Source organism: Prunus mume, linkage group LG1 (assembly GCF_029339155.1).
Source record: "Prunus mume cultivar Tortuosa linkage group LG1, ASM2933915v1, whole genome shotgun sequence".
Lineage (NCBI taxonomy): Eukaryota > Viridiplantae > Streptophyta > Magnoliopsida > Rosales > Rosaceae > Prunus > Prunus mume.
In genome coordinates, this window is record NC_142698.1 from 16,656,772 (window position 1) to 16,668,903 (window position 12,132).

Here is a 12,132-nt window from a genome sequence, read left to right on the forward strand (position 1 = left end):
TAGACAAGTTGAGGTCTCTTTCTACACATGTGTTGAGGCCCATTTGGTAGTCTTCCATCTCTTCAAACTCTAGCAAACAGGTGGGAAGTATCAAGTATGGGAGCAGGAACTGCAGGACCCAGAAAGAATTATAAAAATATATTTTATTTCATGAACTTTGGATAATCTTTCTGTCTTGATAACTAATAAATCATATCTTATGGTACCAATTAGAATATAAGATCGATGGTACCAATTTGAAACCTTGCTTCATCCGTCACGGCAAGTGTGAAATTACCAAAGTATGCCAAATATCAGTCTGTTATTGGATAATGATTTCTGTGATTTGATGAATAATGCATAGTTATTATCAGGCTGATTTTGAAACTGCAAAGACTTAAGAAAAGGAAATCTGCAAGTGGATCTGCATAAAGTTTTGGGCATGCTAATGAGAGATAATCAAACAAAATAATTAATGAGGATCCAGAAAACATGATGAAATATCCTTTTGAGCTGTTCTGTCAACTCAAAAAGTACATTTGGAAAAATGCATAGGAGGGTTCATTTCATGTGCTCCCTTTAAACTTTTTCAACTGGGGAAGAGATGCTTCAAGCTTGGTCCCAGAGTCTCCTTTACATGGTTGGGATTGCCCTAACAAAATAGACTTGTTATTTGTTAAATGATTGCTGCACTGACAACAACATTCAGACTTGACCAATTACTAATCACGATCATGCAAAAACACCATCAAGTTATTATAATGGAATGTGTTCAATGCATTTGCTTTATTAAGATTTTCTGCAATATACTTTTGGCCCTCTTCTCCTCCTGCTTATGTATTTGCTTTAGTGAGATCTTCTTTCTTATGGGAAAATGGGTGAAATTGCAAATGGAATGCTTTTTATTTGCTTGATTTAAATGTGCTTGATAAGAAAGAAAATAAAAACAGAGATAAATATCCTAGTAGAAAGTATTTGACAGAGCAGTAATTTTGGCATAACATATGAATGCCACTGGCAGTTTGTTGACTACTGATAATAATTATGGTTAAAAATGAAGATAAACTAGACATTTAAATATACCTAGTAAAACATGACATGTTCTTGAAATGAAATGGACAAAAATTCACAAACAAAAAATAAATATAGAAATTCCAAGTTGCATTCCTCCAATTGAGGGACACACTATGACAGAGAGAGACAGAAAGAGACAGAGAGGCAGAGAGACAGAGACATGAACTGAGAGAGAGAACAATAAGGCGAACAATCTGATGCCTTAAACGTTAAATACTAGGCCTCTTTGCAGGCTATATGTTCAAGGCCTCTTGTGCCGAAAACATATTCTCACAACTTTATTCTCCTCAAGTTTCAAGTTTCAACCATGGTAAGTCAAAACACTTAATCCATCTTCTCTGCTTGTGTGCGTTTGTTTTTGTTATACTCTTGTTCATGTGTTTCATAATGCTGTCTACAACAGGGAGAAGAGAATGCCAAGGCAAGCTACAGCTCCCTCCGCCCAATGGACAAAAAGAAAGGAGGATTTACTGCTTCCAGCTTCATTTTTGGTAAGCAACCATGAACCATTCACAGCATACTATCAGGTTGTTTTGTTATATTCGATTCACATGTTTTCTTACATTTTGCTTCTTTCTTCTTGTTCATGTAGTCTTGCTGGCATTGGACAACATGGGGTTTGTGGCAAACATGGTGAGCATGGTCCTCTACTTTATGTTTGTGATGAAATTTGATCTGGCACACTCTGCCAACACTCTCACAAACTTCATGGGATCAACTTTCTTGCTCTCCCTCATCGGCGGCTTCATTTCTGATACATACTTGAGCAGGTTCACAACATGTCTGATTTTCGGTGCAGTCGAAATACTGGTAACAAAAATAAAGTTGGTCATTCTTCTTCTAGTTCTACTTCTACCTATGGCACCAATTTTAATAAAACTTCCTAAACATATAGGCTTTGGTGCTGATGACAATTCAAGCTTATTCAAAGGATTTGCACCCAAAACCTGGTTGCAAGTCAAGTTGTGTCGAAGGTGGTATGGCCTTTATGCTCTATGCATCCTTGTGTTTGCTAGCATTGGGATCAGGTGGTGTGAGGGGAGCGCTGCCGGCACTTGGTGCAGACCAGTTTAACCGGAAAGAGGAAGCGAAATCACTTGCAACATTTTTCAATGGGCTCCTGCTCAGTAGTACACTTGGAGCAACTATTGGTGTCACAGCCATTGTGTATGTTAGCACCAATGTAGCTTGGTATTGGGGTTTCTTTATCTCAACAATTGCAACTTTTGTCGGGTTTGCTGTGCTTGCTATTGGCAAGCCTTTCTACCGCCTGCAAATCCCCGGAGACAGTCCCATCATAAGGATCGTTCAGGTCTCTCTTTCTTTCTAATCAAACTCTCTCAAATCTAATTACATGAGCAGACATAATTAGTACACTTTTTTAATTACTGACACGCCTATGATGTCTAAATGATTTCACAGGTTATCGTCATTGCGATAAAAAATAGACGTTTACCACAGCCAGGGAGCCCTCAAGAACTGTATGAGATCAGTGAAAAAGAGTCAAATTACTCTGAAGAAAAAATTGCACACACTGATCAGTTCAGGTGACATATTACATTAATTCATGCTTAAAGTTCACCAATAGTGTCCAATAAACTCACATTCCTGCATGCCTGCCAAATATATTCAAACAAGACTCACCAAACGGCATGCCAAGATTCTTCAAGTTTCACATTCAAACAAAAAAGAAACAGAAAATCAAGAAGCACCTTGATAATACAATGACAAGTTGACATCACAGTTTCTGTTAACGTGGGAGGGTTTCCCTTTTGAAGTTGACTTGTTGACCATGATATATGTTTGCTGATTTGAGGGGTGAAAATGATGTGGAGTTTTTGGAAGCTTTTAATCAAAGTTTTTGACTTCAAAGGGTACCAATTAAGCAGATCACTTCACCTTTTGAAAAATGCTTGTCACATTATAGCTTACAGTACTCAACAAAATTTCACAGAGATGAGGTAGTTAATTACTGCCTATTAATTTTGAACAGGTTTCTAGACAAAGCAGCCATACTTGGCAAAGACACCAAGCCCCAACAATGGGTGGTTTGCACAGTAACACAAGTGGAAGAAGTCAAGGTCCTAACAAGAATGTTGCCCATTCTGTTCAGCACCATCATAATGAACACTTGTTTAGCACAACTCCAAACATTCTCAGTCCAACAAGGGAACGCCATGAACCGCTACTTGGGCTCTTTTGAGGTTCCGGCGCCATCAATTCCTGTCATCCCTCTCCTTTTCATGTCCATTCTCATCCCAATCTATGAGTTCTTCTTCGTTCCTTTCGCTAGAAAGATCACAAACCATCCTTCAGGCATCACGCAGCTTCAACGCGTCGGTGTTGGACTAGTCCTATCTGCAATTTCAATGGCTGTAGCCGGCATTGTTGAAGTGAAGAGAAAAAACCAAGTCCACAAGGACATAACAAAGCCCATAAGTCTCTTTTGGCTTTCTTTCCAATATGCTATCTTTGGAATTGCTGACATGTTCACTCTAGTTGGACTGCTAGAGTTTTTCTACAAGGAAGCACCAGCAGGCATGAAATCTCTCTCCACTTCATTCACATGGCTGTCACTTGCATTTGGTTATTTCTTGAGCTCCATCTTTGTTGATGTCATAAATGCTGTGACCAAAAGAATTGCTCCAAGCAAACAAGGATGGCTGCATGGAATTGACATCAACAAAAACAATGTGCACCTATTTTACTGGTTCTTGGCCATCCTTAGCTGCATCAACTTTGCAAACTATCTTTACTGGGCTTCATGGTACAAGTACAAAACAGATGAACCTGCTTCTAAGATTCAGCTGAAGCCTTTGAACCAGATCCCTCTTATCAATGGTGGCCCAAGTACTCAAGACAGTGTAATAAAGACTAAAGAAGAAAAGGTAACAGCTTTATGAAGCCCAAAAAAGAAAGCATATAGTAACCAAGGGGAGGAAGCTCACTGAAGAACAATGTGCTGATGAGGGTACTGAGCTCTGAAAAGGTTGAAGAAGAACTAGAGATAATTAAACTTATATTTTTATATTTTTAATTTTTGGGTTCAGTCTCTCTTTGATCTTATTTTTGTGTGTGTTTGTAATTGTAAGATAGTTTTTGGGTTTGGGACTGAGAATGAGTGGGGTATATTATATAGGGATGCTTATAGGTTTTGAGTTGCTCACTACTTCTGGCTTGACATGTTTTGAACTGTGAATTTAAGGATGTGTGGATTGAGGATTGAGAAGGGCCTTGTGAGGATTTTATCAATCCCTCCGTATAATACAGATGTATTTTAATAAGTTTTCTACTCTCTTTTTATAAATAAAGAAATGAAGTGTTCTGCAAATGACTCACTAGTGTAGTTGTTTGTAGCAATTACTCCTTTAAGAAAGGTCTTGGAGCTAGGACTCGAATCCAAGACCTTTCAATATGAAATGTCTTTCAAAATTTGGTCGAAATTGGGCTGAGCTGGTGCACTGAAGCTGAATTTATCAGGCTCAAAATCAACTGAGCTCAATCTTTCTTGGCCCAAACAAGATATGCCTTCACCTGTAAAAGTTGAGACCCAAAATACCCAATATATAAAAAGCTCTCCAACCCAAACCCAAACTTTAAATTCACAATTCCATCTTTCTGCTTTATTAGGTCAACCATGCGTCAGCATGAGAAGGGCACATGGAAGCATTAAGCAACTTTGAGGTCAAGTTAGAAAGTCTCAAGTAATCGGATAACACTTTTTGTTATCCTCAATTAATAACGCAATGACATATAGAATAACTTTTTTATGTGTTGTTGTGTTATTGGTGGGGATAACAAAACAGTCCAAACTTTTCTTATTTTCTTCTTTGTAGGGCAGTGACCATTATTGAAGCTTTTCTGAGAGTGAAATACTAAGACAGTAGGACAAGGACAGTGCCCGTTTTGTATGCCCTACAAAAGTACATGCTAAAAATCTGCAGGCATTTCATTACCCATAATATAATTGACATTGTTTTATTGATAAATAATAAAAGAAAATACAAATCAAAGTGATATTTTAACTACTCTAATGTATAAAAAGGAGAGTTAGACTCCAATATAAGGGACTGACCACACTACCTTGATCACCTGACCTAGCCATATATGTGAAAGTTCTTGTGTATTTGTCTTAGATTCGGATGATGGGTTTTGTTTGTGTGGTCAGTATAGAATATAGGATACCAACTAAAGAAAAAATTTGGAGTGCAGAGAGCAGACCCAGATTTTTGGTTGAGAAATATGCAGTGCGAGACAGAGCTTGGTGGGCTGTTTTGCCATCAAGCAGGCTTCAAAAGATGCATCATGTGATTATGGGACCAAGAGCTCAAGCTCACATGGCTCCCCTCTTTTCATTAATTCGATGGTTTTTATCTTCTTTCTATATAAACTTGGATTCATCATAAATTATTGTGTCTCTTACACGTGATTGGGGAGACATTTAATGGTTTATAATTTGCCAAAAAAAATGCCTGACATTATTTTATTTGAGCACTGTATGTTTTTATATTGAGAAAGAGATGGATCAGGCTAACTTTGACCATTTTCATATGGAAAGCAAATCACCTTAGATCTATAACGCGAAAACATTCATCTTAATTAGATCCCTTATGCTAAAAAAAGCCCTTTCTATATTTTTATCTTTATTAATAGATTAAAGAATTACAACAGGGAACAAACATCTTCCCTCCTATTTAAGCAATTACATAACATGGCGTTTTGAATAAAATTAAGGTCACCTCGAACTAAACAAAACTATCCCCATATTACTTAAACCAGACCTAGCAAGTCTGTGTATGCCTCTCAATGAGCAAAATTGAAACAAAGAATCATGAAGTTTTTATCTTTTATTCTCCTCTTTGCACTGGTGTATTCAATCCATACTTATAAAGATTTTGTAGAAGCGAACGACTTTCATAGAGTTGAAAAATTCTTAAATACATTCATAAAGTTAATAAAAGTCACTAGTAAATCGATAAAATTTTTGCTCTTAACAATTAGCCTTAAAAGTACTGAAAAGTCATTCATTTAATAAGCTTTTTAAAACTCATTAACTTTTTGGATACCACCAAAACTTTTAAAGACTTTTTGAAAGTCATAACTGGATACCACCAAACTTTTATAAACTTTTTAAAAATGTAAATTGAATACCTCCAGACTTTTAAAGTCATTTAAATTGGATATTATTGTACAAAAGACATCCAACCAATCAAAAATTTCATATGAATCACAATATCGTGAATTCAGTAACTATCCCAATCACATGCAAATTTTCTGTCTTTCCAATTCCCCTCTTGATAGTTAAGTCCAATTTTGCAGGGTTTTTATGTACTAATTACCACCTTTACATGGCAAGAGGCGCCGCACAAAACAAAAGTCTTCCCTTCCATCACAATTCATTCTAATGACAAGCAAGAAAACATGTTTGACGAAAGGTAAAGTAAAACATCAGTCGCCACCAGCAAGCACACATAAATCTCCACTAAAAAATATTATTGATTATAATTTGACCAAATATGTGAATGTATTTGCTTTTACGTGTGCGTGTGTAGGGATATGAGCATTATTATAGAATTAATGTGTGCATGACAGTTGCGTAAACGCAAAGGATATATAACTTAATTCAATTAGAAGAAGGAAGCATCAGTCGCATCGAAGTCTTTACTAAATTTGTGTGTCGCTGTTGTTGGAAGCATTAGTTTCTAGCTGGTAGCTGGTTTATGGGTGGACGGGAAGGCATCAAGGCCTCAAAGGGGCCTTGTTTAATTTGTTCATTTCGAACATGCCAAGCTTTTTCTGTTGGATTTGATCATTGAGAGAGCTGGCTATGTATACTTTATAAGACCCTCTCCAACCATTCACACCAAATCAAGCTTTCCTCTTAATTTTATCCCCATAATTGTCGGCAGCCTCACTTGAGTTAACTCCTTAAAAAAGAAAATAATTCATCCCTCTTTTACAATTGAGGGAAAAGTTAACAGTTATCTTTATATCTAAGAACTTGTGTTTGAATCTCGATATCCCTACCTAATATCGTTTTCGTAAAACAAACCTTGCTATTTCGTATCCTTAACTATTTCGGGTTTTTTTATTAATAAAATTCAAGAGATGGTTAGGTGAACAATCTCATACAAAAAGTAAAATCTTATGCTTACCAAAGTTGGAGAAATCTGCACACACATTTGGGCAACTTAAAATACTATTTAAGAGGAAACTCAGGGGAAAAATAGGAAGATGGCAGAATTACAGATCCATAATAATAGTAATAACATGTACTGTTTTCCATTAATCACCGGATAGACAGATTCACTATATTTTCAGCGAAACACACTGCACAAAGATCCGAACTCCAAAAACTACCATCAAGAGCAAAAGATCAGCTGAAACCATGAACAGGGTAGCTCCATAGATTATACTTTTTCTGACCAAAAGAATGAAAAATGTGGCCCCTACTTTAGTATGAGCCATTGATCAAGGCGGAATTTTCTGATATATGATTGTTTTGTGCAGAAACACATAAACCTGTAGGCTGTATGCATCTCAAGCAGACAAGCACGGGTTCCAGTTGATTCCATCGGTGGCCATAAAGCACACAACTTTAGAAGTTAAAACAATTAATGTAAGCCCAAAGAAGAAGAAAATCATTGAACCCCACACATTAAAGTCTTAACCATCTCAGTGTGGTCCTAGTGTGTCGCTAATCATATTCACCTCTCTCTCTCTCTCTCTCCAGAGTTCAGAGAACCAACCACTACTCTTCCCTCCTCCTACGTGGACCCCACTTTCGTTATATAATGTCACCGTCCCCGGTCCATCTTTTGCTCCTCTCTCAAATCAAGGGTCCAGATGGTCTGTGATATCGCTTGTCCAGTTAGTACTGTAGTTTTTGTCTTGCCCTCCTTCTAATCTTACGTAATTTAGATTCGAAACGTGCCTCCTGTGTAATAAAACCTTAAAAGGTTCTCTCTCTCTCTCTCTCTCTCTCTCTCTGATTTATTGAGTTTGATTTCCTTCCATAGTTGGCTCTCAACCTGAATACTTTCCCTCCCATAAATGTTGTTGTAGTTACTTAAACCAGTCACTAACTCTATGGCCAAATACGCATAACATCAGGGCAAATCAAAGTTTGCCTTTTTTTTTCTTCCTCTCTTTAGTTTTCTACTTTTTCTTTATTACATTTTTCAAGAGTTGGGTGGCAGAGGTATTGAAGCAGAGGAGAGCGAAGATGAAGCTCTGGTGGGTTGGCATTGTAATATCACTTGTTTTCAGCAAATGGGCTAATGGGTTTGTAGAGCACAGCTTTAATGAAACAGAGCTGTCTTTCTTGGAGGCCTATGGAGAATCCAAGGTCGGAGCTAACTATCTCATGGTAGGGCTAACCCTCATTCCAGGAGCTGGAGCCAAAAGAGCAGGTACACTTTACACTCCTATGTTTATCTCCATTGTTGATAAGTTGATATACATTTTGCATAGTGCTTGATTTAGATAAAGATGGTGCCTTTTATCTAGTGGCAATCTTAATCTAGAGCGTTTTCCCCTCCATTTCTTTATTTGTTTATTGTAGCTTGTATTGCAGTTTTTCCTGAAAACTTTGCACTCTTGTTTGTTGCTTGTGACACTGTTTTTTCTCCTTCCCCAATTGTAATCAAGGGGCCTGAGACTCCTTGTAAGATTCTCTCATCTGTGCCTGCTGGAATTATTAGCATATTATTTTGCGTGAGGCTGATGTAATTGTTGGTAGATTTGTTTACCCATTTTTTCCCCTTACATTGTATCTGTCCCTGTTTTGTTTTAAATTTCATTTTGTAAGTCATGCCTTATGCATTATTCTTGGAATTTTTATATTATTTGAGCTCTGTCTCAGTTTTGTTTTGGCCTCATTTACCTACTTGTGTTTTTGGCTTTTGCAGTCTGCTTGGATGGAACCTTACCCGGGTATCATTTGCATCGTGGATACGGGTCAGGAGCAAATAGTTGGCTCATTCAATTGGAGGTTTGTGATTGTGAGATAAACCAAAAACAAGGACATCATTTAGCTATCCATTCTCTTGCATATTTTTGCATATCAAAATCTTAAAGATAGTTTCTGCAAAAAAAATTTATGCTTTTTATCATGTTACCTTTTGGTTGATTGATTGCCAAATAAGCCTATCAAGTACTTGGATTTTACTGAAAATTGCTTAATTCAGAATTTGACTTGACTAAATATCTTGTGTCAGGGAGGAGGTTGGTGTAACAGCATTAGAAATTGTGTTTACCGAAAAACAACCAGGCGGGGATCGTCAAGATTCATGGAAAAAAACATAGCATTTACTGGAATACTAAGCAATAAAGCTGAAGAAAATCCTGGTTTTTCCCTCAAACTTAATGCTAACTTGTCAAGGGCTATACTTGCATCTACCTTTTTCTGGTTCTGTGTTGACCCTCATCTTATCATCTATGGGATTGCAGATTTTTTCAACTGGAACAGAGTAAAGCTTCGGTATTGTGATGGTGCTTCTTTTACTGGGGACGGTGAAGATAAGGTTAGTAGGATGTTCTCACCGTTTTCATTTTTCCACCAAATGGTGGGATGTTTATAATTTGGTGGCTAACAAATTGAGCAATGAAAATATGAATTTGGGATCTCACACACACCGCTCCAGTTCCACCTTGATATAGTTGTTTTGACAGTGTATTTGTGCTTTCCCGTGTGGTTTTAAATTGACCTCATTATACTTTTCTATTTTAGAATATCTACAGAGTTACTCAAAGTTTCACCATAAGAAGAGTGGTAAAAGGTTGGAGAAAGAGAATGCCTAATCTTATATGACTTAAAACAGATAAATCCAACATAAATCTGGTAGTTCTGGATGCTACCTCAACATAAATCTGGTAGTTCACATGCACACCAGATGCTAACAGACAGTGATTTTGATTCTAGGCCAGACAACTTCAATTTAGAGGACAGCGTATATGGTTGTCTGCAATGGAAGATTTGAAGTCAAAGGGCATGCGCTATGCCAAGCAGGTATAATACTACTTGCTTATTGTATATTCTCATTCCCGTGTTACGGCACTTCTTGCAGCATATTAACCAATTGTATTTCAGGCTCTTCTTTCAGGTTGCTCTGCTGGCGGTCTGGCAGCTATTTTGCACTGTGATGAGTTTCGGGGCTTATTTCCAAGAACTACAAAAGTGAAGTGCCTGAGTGATGCTGGATTGTTTCTTGATGCGTAAGTGCTAACATTAATACACTTTCCCTTTCCAGCACTGTTCACATAAAGACATGCTCTAGCTTATTAACACTTAAATTTCAAATGGTGATCCTGTTGGAACTGCAGGCCTGACGTTTCTGGTGGACGCACACTCAGGAATTTATATAATGGTGTTGTTGGCTTGCAGGTATTGGCATGATTTTAAAGATTTGTAATCCACTCCCAATCCATGTTTTTTCTTTTTCTTGAATTCCATGAAAGCAACAATATATTTTGTGCATAGTGATACTGTTTCACTCAGATCTAATCTGTGGTAATGTATGTCTTTCATGTATGCTTATGGTATTAAAATGATTGTCCCAGGGAGTGCAACATAATCTGCCACGGTTTTGCACTAACCACCTTGATCCTACTTCGGTAATCATTTCTTTTTCCTTTTTATATACATATTTTTGTTTGTAGTCCTTGATTTGAAAATAGGTGGAAACATCGAAAAGTTACGTGCACTGCTGCTCCCCCCTAAACTGACACAGCTTCTCCCCGCCCCCTTTTATTTTATCTTTCCTTTCAGTGCTTCTTCCCACAGAACTTGATCGCCAACATCCAAACTCCACTGTTTATACTCAATGCAGCATACGATTCATGGCAGGTAATTTTTCATTTCTATAACGTCTAAAATTTTGGTTCTACCTGATGTCCCATACTGTACATCAAGTGAAGTACTCTATTGAATGACTGCATTAAATTATGTTTCCCCACTTGAAATCAGATACAATCCAGTTTAGCTCCAGCATCAGCAGATCCTGCCGGCTTCTGGCACGAGTGCAGATTAAACCATGCAAAATGTACTCCATCACAAATCAATTTCTTGCAAGGTGATCCCATATTTGAGGAACTGTTTTAACTCTTAAGATTTTATAGCTGCTTCAGAAGCAAATGAACTAAACTTGTGCTGTTTGTTATGACTTTATGTTACTTTAAAACAGGATTCAGGAATCAAATGCTGAATGCAGTAAAACGATTCTCTATGTCTAAGAAAAATGGGTTGTTTATTAATTCGTGTTTTGCGCATTGCCAAACTGAGAGGCAGGATACATGGTTTGCTGATGATTCTCCAATTATTGGAAAGAAGGTGAGCCTGATGCAACAGAGTTTATTAAGTTTGCTTACAACATAAATCTCAAGAAATCTCATGAAACAAGAGTTTGAAATTCTAATCCTATGTGTGATCGACGATATGCAGGCAATCGCAATAGCTGTCGGAGATTGGTATTTTGACCGAACAAGTGTGAAGGCTGTTGATTGTCCCTACCCTTGTGACAATTCTTGCCACAATCTGGTCTTCCAAAGAGCAAATTAATGGATAGGCTCATTACATGGTCAACCCTTTGAGTCAACTTAATTTTCTGTTACATTACATAAAATAGTTTTATAGTTCATTTTTCTTTTCAGTCCAGAGCTTTATGGTTCAATTGAAATCAATAGAAGACAATAAAATGGAAGGCTGCTGAGAAGTGCAAAATGTCATCAGCAAGCGTTTCGCATTGATGTAATGTTTTGGTGAAAGCTCTTTATATCTTGGATTATGTTCCAATAAACTCTTTCTTGTATTAGCAAATTAGTAGTTGGAGAGGTAGACAAAAGTCACTTTTCTAAGGTGTTATTTTCCTCCACTCGCAAGAGTTTGTTGATAGGTTTATGTGAAAATTCTGATTCTGGGTTCTATTTAGAATTTTATGTAAAGGTTTAGCCATTTGATTTCTGCTAGCATAATCAACCAAACACATAATTAAGAAAATTAAATAAAAGAACATCACGAAATTAAATGGTTCAGTGTTGAGCCCTACTTCTGAAAGCAGGCACAATCAAATCTTCCACTGT

The 12,132-nt window shown here is 37.2% G+C and overlaps 2 protein-coding genes across 3 annotated transcripts; both read left to right on the forward strand.

Annotated features, from left to right (window-relative positions):
- The first annotated feature begins 814 nt into the window (after positions 1-814).
- On the forward strand, positions 815-4,384 carry LOC103344519 (protein NRT1/ PTR FAMILY 4.5-like). Of its 2 annotated transcripts, none has more exons than XM_008248114.3 (6): positions 815-1,363; positions 1,457-1,544; positions 1,646-1,863; positions 1,949-2,365; positions 2,476-2,600; positions 3,047-4,384. In XM_008248114.3, the coding sequence occupies exons 1-6, from the start codon at positions 1,361-1,363 to the stop codon at positions 3,954-3,956; spliced, it is 1,761 nt and encodes a 586-aa protein (XP_008246336.1). In that variant the 5' UTR covers positions 815-1,360; the 3' UTR covers positions 3,957-4,384. The 2 variants fall into 2 exon arrangements, with proteins under 2 accessions (XP_008246336.1, XP_088899442.1); XM_089043316.1 differs by having other exon boundaries at positions 1,276-1,344.
- Positions 4,385-7,741: 3,357 nt separating this feature from the next.
- On the forward strand, positions 7,742-11,994 carry LOC103344518 (pectin acetylesterase 12). Its single transcript, XM_008248112.2, has 12 exons — positions 7,742-8,465; positions 8,964-9,046; positions 9,273-9,402; positions 9,505-9,578; positions 9,977-10,063; positions 10,145-10,269; positions 10,378-10,438; positions 10,615-10,668; positions 10,823-10,900; positions 11,021-11,126; positions 11,238-11,383; positions 11,495-11,994. Exons 1-12 carry the CDS (start codon positions 8,279-8,281, stop codon positions 11,609-11,611), a joined length of 1,248 nt encoding a protein of 415 aa, XP_008246334.1. The 5' UTR covers positions 7,742-8,278; the 3' UTR covers positions 11,612-11,994.
- Positions 11,995-12,132: the final 138 nt, after the last annotated feature.